Below are 12,320 nucleotides of genomic sequence, written 5' to 3'. Positions count from 1 at the left end.
TCAGGATGAATTTTAATAACTTGTAATAACAAGTTTTAGCCTCCTAATGTGTTAAACTAAGATGGTGAATGTGGTAACATTTAAACCTGCAAAACATTGTCATTGTGAGCATGTTAGCATGCAGACGTTAGCACTTAGTTCAAACCCCTCACAGAGACGCTAGCGTGGCTGTAGATCTTTGGGACTGCGTTCACAGAGATGACTGCTAAATGTGCATTCATTCTTGCAGTCAGCATGTGACATCTTGATACTCTTTACACACTCTGGGCAAACAAGGAAAAAGAATAAGCCAGTGAGATTTTTTCTTTGCTTGTATGTGCATTTTATATATGCACAAAATAGGCTAAATCCACCACCTGTATCCACCTATGTTGGTGTGTGTGTGTTTGTGTGTGTGTGTGAGAGAGAGAAAGAGAGATTGGGGGGGACGCAAGAATGGGTTTAAGCCACAGCATGAGGCATTCTTTCTAAAAATGCCATTCCCACCAAGCCACAGAAGCAGCCAGCAATTGCTCAAAACTTCCACATTAAAAAGAGAGGAGGAAAAAAGAGAGAGAGAGAGAGGGAGAGGAGCGGGTAGAGAGAAAAGAGAGGTTCCAGTGGTGGCGGCGGTGGTGTTGGTATGCCTTCCAGCAGACGAACCACAAGGCTCCCATGGGACCTTTGAGGCAAGGAGGAGAGCGCGGGGGGACGGCGGAGGGAGGAAGGGATGGAAAGAGGAGGAAGAGAGGAGGAAGAGGAAAGGGAGAATACAAAGAAGAGAAGGAAGAGAATGAAGAGGAAGTAAAGGAAACGAAGAGGAGGCGGCGGGGTTGATTGAGCGGGGAGATAATAAATGAGAAACAGAGTAGAGGAGGGGGGGAGGGGGGAATGACAGCGGGGAGAAAACGAGAGAGAAGGACACAGAGTTGACATATTCATGGAGCCCACCACACCCTGGCACAAACATCGGCCTCAGAACACGAACGCTCACCCCTGAGTGGAAGGAAAAACCATAGGCGGTAAAAAACACACATTTTATGTACTGTAAAAGGAACTGGCTCGCAGAACATCGTACACCATTCATCTTCCTCCAGGCGTTTCATCTTCACAGGGACCCAAACTTAACAACAGTGTGATGCTGGTGCAGCCCTGGCATACTTTGAAAGCTGTGGCCAAATAATCTCGGACAGAAAATGACTGAGACTGACAAGGAAACTACCCCATCTTGTGGTCAGATTCACAAAGCAAAGTTAGGAGGCGCGAGGCGAAGATATGTTTTCCGACAAGGGGCATCTGGTTCATTCCTTTGTGCTGGAATATCCCAGAGGGAATATTCTGCATTATGAATTGTGCCCGTTTCAGGGCAGAGAGAGACGTCGAAGACACTGACAAATGCATGCTGTTTATTTCCACCTCCTCACCGTTTGAGATGGCAACACATGAACTGTAGCGTGTCGTGGTTTGGAGGAGGCATGTTCAGCACCAGACACTTCAAACGATCCACTTTGTCCATGTAGTCAGACATTTCTGCAACACAGAGCAAGAGACGTGTCAGATAAACAATAAATGTCATCATTTCATGAGCATAATTAGCGTCGCAGACCTGATTTACACCCAGAGACTGATATCACATGTACTCTATGAGCATCCACGATCTAATCTAATCAAGCAATATGCAATCCTCTACAATCATCACCGTGGTTTGATAAGAAACTGAACTGTGCAACAAAAAAAGTCCCATGGATTGGTAAGAAACAGGCATAGCAAGAATGCATTTACATTTTATATCTTGTATTCCTAATATGCAACTTTTCTAACAGAATGTAATTCATGTTTTAAAGGCCAGATTAGCTACAGCTACTTTAGGATAAGTAAAAGATAGTATGATACTGTATCACAGAGGTTTATGCAAAAATAATCGATGAAGAACACAGTTGAAGGAAAAGTTTGGTGATTATCTTTTTTCATGGTAAAAAATGATCATCAGTTGTATGAAGACCTGATTTGGTATATTCTTTAATACAATAGAACAACATCGTTGTTCAAAACTATTCAAAACATAATTGAGCTGCGCTGGACGACATGCTCCTTTACTGTGATGCTGTAAGAGCTTTAAACTCAAATATTATTTGGCCTTTAATAAAATATTGTGGCTTTTAAGATAGGGAAGTTGTAAAGTAATGAAGCATGGCCTTACAAATTGTTGGTTTTAGACAAGAAGAAAAATATAGAATAATACGTAGGAGTGGAGGATTATGGGAGAAGCGTGAAAAAACTGTAGCTAACGTGAGGATGTTTTTTGCAAAACCAACTCCAGTTAAATTCAATACTGCGCAATAAATTTCAGTTTTGTCAGTCTGTAATTATTCTTTTCTCGTGTTGGAACTCGACCAATTTTGTTTTTTGAGAAGCAGCATTATATTTGACTGTGTCCATATATCTTTCATGATATATGTGGTGTTGTGAAACTTTTCCTAGTGGTAGAAAAGTGCTGTAAATACAGTGTTTTCTATAATTATGAAAATGACTTTCACCACAGTTTGAGAAAGTGTGAAAGAGCTCAAGTTGAAGTCTTTTTTCCCTGTATAAGGTTTTTTTTCTATTTTTATTTGGGGGGGGGGGGGGTTCCTGATCCGATGGGAGGTCCCGGGGCAGGGATGTCGAATGTGTACAGATTGTAAAGCTCTCCGAGGCAAATTTGTAATTTTGGGCTATACAAAATAACCTGAATAGAAGTTAAGAGGGGAGTAAACTCTCAAACCCAGACTGTACTCGTTTTGACTCATAAAAACCACAGCAGTGTTGTGAGTATTCAAAATAAAAACCCACCAGAGGAAAAAAATAATAAGGTGAGATTTTCAAGTATTATATGCGGGCATCCTTGTGGCTTAGAGGTTAAAAGATGGCGATCATGCAATTGCAACATTCCCACTTTGAGTCTGGCCCGGGACTTTCATGCATATTATCCTCCGTCTCTCTCTTTCCTCTCATTTCCTGTCTGCTGTCCACCACACAGAATCAAATAAAAGGCCCGATTAAGAATTGTATTTTTACTTCATACAAACTTTGTAAACCGAGGGAGTGTTGTAATTTCTACCTTGGATTGATTTTAGATGAGTGTCTTTCTGTATGAAGAGACGCTCCGCATGAATGTGGTCGGTCTATTCAGTAAACTGTCACTCACTGACTGTCTCCACGATGTCGGTGAAGAAGCCGAAGGGCACGAGGGGCTCAGGAAGTTCTCGAAAGAAAAGTTTCAAAGCTCCGCTGATGACATGAATGTCCTCCCATTCACTGTGGTCCAAGTTCAGCTTCTCCTCTGAGAGACACATAGGGAGCAGGAGGAGAAGACAGAGGGACGGACAGGGTTAGAGGACGTGAACGGAAAGCAAGGCAATGTGGGAAAGAGAGACAAAGAAGAAGTTACAGTCACAGTATTGTTTAGCGAACGACATCAACAGAGCAGAGTGTGAATTCACGTTAGAGCCGAGGCGTAAAATGAAGGCTTGCAGCTGCAAGAGGGAGATAGAAATGGTCTGTGAAAGTCAGAGAAGACACAAAAGCACAAACACACGCTAAGCACACTGTTTCTTAAAGGCCAGGCCTGACCAATGCTTCTCAAATGGCATGATGAAAACCAACAAAAAAAAAGAAGAAATCAAACGGCTTAAATTTGACCTCAGAGTCAAGAAGTTCAACCTATACGATACAAACAAGCATCTAACGATGAGAAACATTAGTCAGTGAGATTAAAACACTACACAAGCTGCAGCTGATCCTCGGTTTCGTCCACTTGGTGGCAGTCATGCACCGTGTGAGACGGCGCTGTACAACCTGCTGCGTGTTATTACATCAGAAAAGTTAAAGCAGAAAAGCCTAAGGGACACACATACATTAAGCAAATGGTAGCACAGCCAGCAAACTGCTCGGTGCACGCTTCAGCTCTGCGTGTCGGTCTGTGTGTGGGGAGTTTTTGACATTATCAGACACGTAGGGCACAAAAAAACAAGCAGGGTGAGTAAAACGTGAAAAGCGTCTGTTGTTTTCCTCGCCAGTCTGAATCTACCTTGTACAAACTCCTCCGGGAACATGTAACGTCCGTCTGTAGTCACCGCTCGCTCTGCAAAAACCAACAGTTACTCGGTGGGCTTTCCTCGCCGTCCACTTTATCAAAAGGAAGTCATGTAGTGGGAGTGAGGCGATCAGGTTTCAAGCAGGTGTACAGCGAGTGTGTGTTGGGGTTATACAATGTCATATATAATCAGAATGAGCAGCATCCAATGGCTTTTGTCTTGATTTTAAGCAGCTGAAGAAAAAAAAAAAGGAACCTGCTACCACGTCTCTCCTCCCACAACATTTCATTCATTGTCAGAGACTAAATCAATAAGCATTTATCATCTAGAAAGATCATTTTCCGCCCCCGTATCCTCACCGTGGTCCACCAGGAAGCGTAGTTTTTGAATCACTGCCAGGTTCCCTGACACTCTGTAGATGCCGTCAGTGTCCAGCCCTGCAACACACCGCACAGGGCTGGTTAGATCCCTTGAGTGTCTGAGTATCTATTAACACTTTAGGAGGTCAACATGAAAACTAAACTTCCATTTATTCCATTATTTAAGCTCGACTTCACAAAGTAAAATAAGAAAATAGTTTCCTCAAATTTCAAGGCAGTCAAAGCTGATATAATTGTTTTACTTTTCTGCACATACATAATTTAGTGTGCCTGGGAAGTTTGTTTTGTTGCATAAGTGCCCAAAAGCGTGTGAATAAAGTCAAGCAAAAGCACATCTTGGCACATTTAGACATCTAAAAAAAGTCTGAAAAAGTAACATTTTGGATGATCACATGACCCCCCTACTTCCTCACAGTAATTTATAGCGTGATGTTTGATGAAGTGCAGATGAAGTTCTGATATGATATTGACTTTCTGCTTTGTCCTCAATGTCAGACATTGTAGAACAAGTCCGGCCCGTTGATTATTAACATCCTCATATGATAATATTCTGTATTTTTTCCACTTTGTCCGAAATCTTTTTCAGTCAGACGACGCCTTGAATGTTAACATCTCAATGTGAAACCATAAGACAAGCTCACGGTGGTCCAAACATTGATTTTTTTCTGAGTATAAAATATGTATTTGCAGCATTTTTTCTAAACCCTTTCTGAACATCTCCATTTTCTCTCATTTAGATCTCCTCCTCAGCTGGCAGCTGTCACGACTTCGTCTCTGTGCGTTTTTTGTTTGGTTTTGTTGCCTCTCTGTCAGCCAATCACAAACATTTTCCACTAAATGTTTGTCATGGGATTTATTTCACTGAGCTGCGCAGTCGGCGCACAACTGCTGTGAAGTGACTGATACTCAAAACAGGATTGACGAGTGTTTCCTCACGTGTCCCCTTCAAGTTGGGAATCCCATTAACAGGAGCCGGCTGTGTGTTTGCGGTGTTTGTACCTCTCTTCTCCACAGCGTCAGTACAAAGTCTGACGAAGCGAGGGACGGTGCTCTTCTCTCTCTCACAGAGCATCTCCAGGCGACAGCCAAACACCTGATCTGAAGGGTGATGACGGATGGACACAAACACAGAAACAAACACGCTTTTTATGTCTGTTCAGTAGTTTTTCTTTTGCTCTCCCAGATAACTGTGCCAAGACATGATGTAAGAGCTACAAGCTCAAGTTGATCTGGAGATAAATTTACTGTGTTCACTATGGAATGAAACCTCCGTGTTCCCAGCAGCGATATAAGCGCCCCCCTTGATGATGCAACATGCAGTGCACTACATATCCTATAGGGTGAGAATAAATCATTGGCAACCCTTCACTCCAGAGTATGCCGGCATTTTATCATTTTGTGTTCCCTCTGTGATGTACTTGCTTGTGAAAATGTCATCTAATCAGTCAGTCTGAGCACAACTTGAGAGTAGTTATCAAAGCGGCTTCTTCGGTTACGCCTCCCAGTGGATGTAGTTAAGGTGACAAATTATGTCAAAGCTATAAGGGAGCTGTAGCTTTTCAGTGCTAATCAAATAATTCACTGCTCGGATCGCTGAACATGCAAATGCAACATCCCCCGTTTGAGTCTGGGTGTGAACCGCTCGCTATCACGTTAACTAAACAAAAAAACTGTTATGAGGAACAGCTATTCAGAAATACTCATGGTAGAGGAAATGTTATAGAAGAAGTTATAAAGTTGCAGATCAGTGACACATTTGCTGAGTGACAAATTAAAGGAAAAAACAACTTAAAGATTGTTAGTAAGCTGTTGTGTCACCGTAAGTGTCTGAACTCTGAAGAGATGAGCAACTTCCTGACAAAGAATATTCCCTTATTTGGTGCCGTCTAACACCAAATAAGGGAATCTTCCTGAGGTATTCAGTTTGGTTTATAATTGATGAGTCTGAAGGCCATAGCACACACATTTGATTCGGATAAAACTGTAATAATCAAACCATTCCGTGACCCCTGAATACAGGTATCTGCATTCAATGTGTTTCTCCACTAATCTATTCAAGTTCTTCCTTTAGTTTGTCACCTATTTGGGTCTTTATTTGCTAAAAAGCACTTACTGCAAGTCGCTTTGGATAAAAGCGTCGGCTGAATAAATGCAATAAAATGTTACAATACTGTTGTAATTCGCAGACAAGCAGTGTGAAAAACGTCATGTTTTTGGAGGAGCTCTTACTAAACAGGTGAGGAGGATTGCGATGCATATTCACGAGGGGATGTGGCATCACCACAGCATAAATTCTCATATTTCCTGCTAGCTATCACAACTGTGATGCAGCTTAGTTAAACAGAAAAATATATTCAACGTCACTTGAAAAGTTCAATGCATAGTTTAAGCTGCAGAAGTGCAGTCTCAGAGTAAAATAAGGACACTGGGATTCAAACGGTGTAAAAGTTCAAAAGGAAATCTCACCTTTAATGAGCCCTTTCTCCTGCAGCGCCTGCAGAGGAGGTCTCCTCAGGATCAGCTTCTTCAGCCGGGTCTTCACTCTCTTCCTCTCTGTGTTCTCCAGGTTGGACGACGAGCGAGGGACTGCGGACGGAGGCAAGGAGGAGGTGGAGGAGGAAGAGGAAGAGATGGAGGAGGTCAGTGCGGGGTGGTGGGCCGCGGCAGGGGAGGAGAGCAGATGAGACGGGATGGTGGTGAGGATGAAAAGCGGGAGGGCCGGGCGACGACGCAGGTGAGACAGAACTGACGGGGGGATTATTTGCCACGGGGGCCGTGTGAAAATATAAGTGGGCTGGATGGAGGAGAGGATGGAGGAGAGGATGGAGGGATGCAAGAAGCCTGTGTGGAAGTTTAGAAAAAGAAGAAAGAGTGATGATGACGATGGAGTGAGAGTAAACCGAGGTGGAGGGCGGGGGGCCGAGTCTATGAGAAGGAAGGAAGTCGGAGTTGAGCGATGAGCGGCGTCGCGGCGTTACGACTTACGCGACGTTCTGCGGTCCTCCTCGTCTCCGCTGTGTTCCAGCATCTCCACGCTGCCCGCTCGCCTCAGAGAGTACAGGAGGACATTGTCTAACGGGTTCTCGCGGTCCTGGAAAGCAGGCAGAGTAAAATACACTCGTTGTGTTAACTGCGTCACATACAAACGTGACACCGCATGCTGTTTAAAAGCATCTGTTCAAAAGCGGCTCCTCAAAAAGTCCAACAGAGCAACACTTACACACCGACATTAAAACCCATTGAACAAAAAGAGGTGTGTAATTTCATCATGAAACCAAGATCAGGCTGGGGTTCAGAATTTATATGACACTTGATTTTTCTTTTGAGGCTGAGATTAGAAAGTCTACATCTGATCTGAAGACAAATAAATAAACAAAAACATAGAGAACCAGTCAGGAAGGAGTTAAACGATCCACAGGGAAAACATTTAACTGCTTCTAGAGAACTTGAAATTACAACTCTGTGTGTGTGTGTGTGTGTGTGTGTGTGTGTGTGTGTGTGTGTGTGTGTGTGTGTGTGTGTGTGTGTGTGTTGTGAGTCTCACCAGCCGGTCGATGACGTTCTGGATGGTGCTGTACCACTCTTTGATAAGAGAGTCCGTCTCTGACTGCAGCAGGAACTCGTTGCCCGTCACGGTCCTCAGCTACAAAACACACATTTACAAACCATGTTCCCACTAACGACTGTCCCCACATATTTGTCTCATTCAATTCAGTTTTTCACTTGTCGTGTGTTACACTCAATCATCCGAGATCTGACTTTTAAGATAGTGCGTCCCTTAAATGTCATCTGCCACATTTCACTGGAAAATCATGTTTTACTGCTTCCTCTTCCTCACTGTGGGCCATTGGAGCGTGAACGGGTGAAAGAAAGCTTCCCACTCTCACTTCCCTCACTGATAAGAGATTGACAGAAATATTACTCTGTATTTGACTACACATCGCTTATCACATCCTCCTCATTGTCCACCAGCTCACTGCAACAGTCTGAACAATACAAAAAAACAACCTTGAAGACGTTCTTCTTGCTGGACAGGTCGTTGGCCCAGTGCAGCTGTGCTCCTCTTAAATCCACACTGCTCTCAGGGCGACTGTTTCCTGGCTTCTGTTTTGTGAACAAACAGGTACACACACACACACACGCACCAAAAATAATCATGTATCGTTCTATTAGTTGGCTGAATCGACCCATATATGTTTCTAAAAATGGAGTTTGGGTGGTTTGTGGGGAGCCATTTAATGGCCCAACTTTCACACACAACACCTGCAAAAGGTCAAAGACACGTGTTGAGTGGATGTGTGTCATTTCACCGCAAAAAAACATGCAGAAATATCAAGCTCTGTGCTCACTTTCTGGGTTTGTCAAAAGCTACTGCTCTGACCTGCTTCCAGGCTGGCTTCAAAAATAAACTTCACAATGATTCAAACTAAAATTCACAATGCTGGAAACATTTAAATCCCATCTACACTTGCTTTTGCAAAGATAATACCTGGGATAAAAGCATTAAACACAGTTTGTCTGAGCTATTATTACCCAGCTGGAAGGTGTCTGTGATTTAGGATCTTTGAAGAAAACCAGACTGTTCCCGACCAACACCACCCAGGAGGGGCTCCAATTTTTCCTGCAACCCAACAAACACATGCGTACTTGTCAGATGGGATTTCTCCCAGCGAATCATTCTCACTATTAATTTATTCAAACACTATAGAAGCAATCTAATTCAACTTGTTTTGTCCTTAATGGGAGCAGCCCCAGAGATGCCTCACCTCAGTTTCCGGCCTCCTTCTGCAATCTTTGTCTTGTTCAAGAGGCCGGCTTTCTCCAACTCCTGAGAACACATGCACAGCGTTTAAAGCACCATCTGCAATATTCAAGCAGTAATATTTATACTGTTACACTAATGCTTTCACTCAGGGTAGGCATGAAAGGCTTGAGTAATGCAATGTTAACAGTAAAGTAAAGCGGAGGGCTTTTCCTCTGTGTAATACACTGCATCCTGAGCGAACCCATTTAGCTTGAACGTTGCATCATTAAAAAAATAGCGGGAGGGGAGTTGCTCTAAAATCTCCCACTGCGGTATGGCCCTGTTTAAGGTGTAAGAGAGAAGAATTAACACTAACTATGAAGTCATGAGTGTTGAGTACAGCATATAAAGACAGAGGAACAAACTGAGGTATAGCAGGAGTTTTAAAGATAGAACAAAGGAAGAGAAAAGATAGTGATATTTAATGTATTTTATCATAACAGGAATGAGATATCCACTGCTGAATTAGTTTATTCGCTGTGCTCAAATAATACGAAGAAATTACATTTGAAAAACTCAAGTGCAATGTATTTTTCCCAGATACAATTACCAAAATTAATCCAAAGACCTCGCTGTGGACAGTTCTCTATTTAATTTTTTACTTATAGTTCCCAATACAATATTTTACCTGGGATGTCTATGGATTATACTGAGTTACTAGGTTGACTTCATGACACCCGAATTCATTTAAAATGATGGTTGAATAATAATAATTTTTTACTTCATATGAAAAGGATTTGGAGTTGAGAAACAGGATTATAATTCAGAACATTTCAGCTTTAAGTAACTTGTTTTATTTTATTAGTTGAAAAGGAGGACATCAAAGGGAAAAGGCGGTGTTTTCTCACCGGTGTGCAGCCATCACTGTCTGGAGAGCTCTCAGGAGACGGAGGCTCCACGACGATGTTGGCCACATTACAGGAGTAATCCCTGCACTGCTGCACCAGCTGAAAGACCGAAAGTGGGCGACATCAGCAGTGTTCATTTGTCTATATGTGTATATGTGCACATGTCCAGTGATTTGTATGAAAGGTGTGAAAGTGTATCTGCATTTCCTCTTCATTTTGCATGTCAGTGAATACGGTACACGCGGTTGGTGCTCCGGAGGCGAGTACCTTGCCGTTCTCCGGCAGGATCATAGATTGAGAGTGGATGAGCTGCTGCTTGACATCATGCAGGGCGTCAGATTTATGGCTCTGGGCATCGGCATTGCTGAACGCCATTGTGTTTATGGTGTCAGAGGAGGCGGCGCGCTGCATGCTCTTTAGGGTTAAAGGTCGGGGTCAATTTTGGGTCAGTGGTGGACAAGGGAAAGAGCAATCACTATACAGTAAATACAATATAATATTTGAACATCTGTGGATCCTGTGGGAGCTGATCCGTGTTTGGTTTCTCATGAATAATTCTACTGGCACTATTGAAGAACCATAACTGTATATTTAAGTATTTAGCTGATGCTCTTGCCGAGAGCAACATTAAAGTGCAACCGTAAAATCAGCAAATATGACAATGAAAATCACAAATAAACAACAGAGAGGTCAGGGCCTGTATAAAAGTTAAGCATGCAGTTTCTCCCCTATTTTCTCATAAAAGCTGTAGCTGACATCTGCTGTTTGAAATGTTCTAAGGATGAGGACCTTCACTCGCCAGTGGGACTACTTTCTCACTGGATCATTTGGATACAGTGGATGTATTGATGATAGCTTTGTTGCTCTGACTGATGGACAGCAGTGTCCACACTTAGAGCACTGGATTTAAAGGTCACCTCACCTCCCACTGCCATTGTGCAACATTGTGCCATGTCAGAGTAATTCTGACTTAAGCTGCAACAGTGTTGAATAATCCCTCATTGGGGAAGAACAACAATGCAGCAGCAGCAGCAGCGCTGCATTATTACTTATTGTACAGGTATGAACTGCAAATACAAACTGAAGCCTTCTGGCACTCAAAAATGAAATACTGACCGTAAGCATGAGTGCATATCCTGAGTGGCCCCTCACACAACCAAATGAGGACAAACTGCAGCTTCCTTAATACGTTTAAATAATGTTTTGCTTCACTTCACAAGAGGAGCATAGCGGCAGATGCTTGCAGGTGCATCTTTACTTTACATGCAAAATATGTATGCTCACAATCCCATGCACGTACGCATACAAGTGTGTATGGTTCAACTTTTCATGCAGCAGCAGCCATAATTAAGTACCTATCCCAATCCTTGTAACCTAGTTTCAACAATCAGACTAAATATCCATCCTAATGTTTTCCGTCTTTTCACGCAAGGAGGATTAACACTAAGAGGCAAATCTTCTCCGTTGCTATGAGGAGGCCTTTAAAAAGGGCTTACACCAAGCGCACCCACACCCCACTGTGATGCAACATGTTGCAGGAAGAACTGCTTGAGTAACAGACTTTCTTTTACCACCATGAGTTGCTATTTCACCACCTTAATATGCATAAATGCTGATATCTGAGAATCTAAAGAGCATAGCTGGCATTACTTTAATGTATTCTACAGTAATACAGTGGAGATGCAGTTTTTGCAATTGTAACGACTCGGGTTCATTGATTTTCATAAGGAAAAATCCCCTCTATCAAAGCCCTTTAAGCGCTCATAAAACGCTGAGGATTACCCTCCCAGTGAGGCATGCAACAAGAATAACAAGAAAAGAGTGTTCAGCTTTAAAAAGAAGAATAGGAAGTCTGTTATCCATACTTGTGTACAGAAATATAGTAAATGATTCTGGTGCTGGATCTGCAAACATAATAAGCAGCAGGACCTTTTATTACACAGTGACATAGTCAAGGTGGCAGACTACTCCACCAGAGCTGTGCGGTGTTTTGTTAAGCAAATGCATCCTGTTGTGCAGAAGGAATTTGTAAAACTGGTCAAGGCCGCTTATTGTTCACTTTACTCTTTGACGGGTTTTACAAGGTGAAACTCAAGATGAATAGCATTAGCCCTCTGGCGCTGAATGAATGCGTAAGGAAAAAAAGACAGGTTTCACCTGTTTCCTCTGCCAGCCACTGCCAGTATTCCTCTGGTGGGTCCCGAAGAGGAAATCAGGTGACAGCTAGAGGCAA

The 12,320-nt window shown here is 42.8% G+C and overlaps 1 protein-coding gene across 5 annotated transcripts in view; it reads right to left on the bottom strand.

The window, feature by feature from the left end:
* arhgap9 (Rho GTPase activating protein 9) overlaps positions 1–12,320 on the bottom strand; it is a 37,513-nt gene that overhangs the window by 1,813 nt on the left and 23,380 nt on the right. For 3 of the 5 annotated variants that reach the window (XM_068594302.1, XM_068594305.1, XM_068594304.1), the window contains 14 exons: positions 12,245–12,310; positions 10,355–10,501; positions 10,088–10,186; positions 9,202–9,263; positions 8,969–9,056; positions 8,444–8,539; positions 7,980–8,078; positions 7,421–7,526; positions 6,902–7,021; positions 5,435–5,533; positions 4,415–4,492; positions 4,049–4,102; positions 3,167–3,301; positions 1,404–1,509 (listed from right to left, as the gene is read on the bottom strand). In XM_068594302.1, the coding sequence (XP_068450403.1) occupies positions 1,404–1,509; positions 3,167–3,301; positions 4,049–4,102; positions 4,415–4,492; positions 5,435–5,533; positions 6,902–7,021; positions 7,421–7,526; positions 7,980–8,078; positions 8,444–8,539; positions 8,969–9,056; positions 9,202–9,263; positions 10,088–10,186; positions 10,355–10,501; positions 12,245–12,310 (1,355 nt within the window). The remainder of the gene's footprint in view (positions 1–1,403; positions 1,510–3,166; positions 3,302–4,048; positions 4,103–4,414; positions 4,493–5,434; positions 5,534–6,901; positions 7,022–7,420; positions 7,527–7,979; positions 8,079–8,443; positions 8,540–8,968; positions 9,057–9,201; positions 9,264–10,087; positions 10,187–10,354; positions 10,502–12,244; positions 12,311–12,320) is intronic. The other 2 variants (XM_068594306.1, XM_068594307.1) reach the window with 2 other exon arrangements.

The sequence above is a fragment of the Clinocottus analis genome, unplaced genomic scaffold (genome assembly GCF_023055335.1).
Source record: "Clinocottus analis isolate CAN_PGR_092001 unplaced genomic scaffold, fCliAna1.0.p SCAF_3, whole genome shotgun sequence".
In the NCBI taxonomy this organism is placed as follows: Eukaryota; Metazoa; Chordata; class Actinopteri; order Perciformes; family Cottidae; genus Clinocottus; species Clinocottus analis.
The sequence above is the reverse complement of the archived record's forward strand: the minus strand, read 5'-3'. Positions and strand labels throughout refer to the sequence as shown.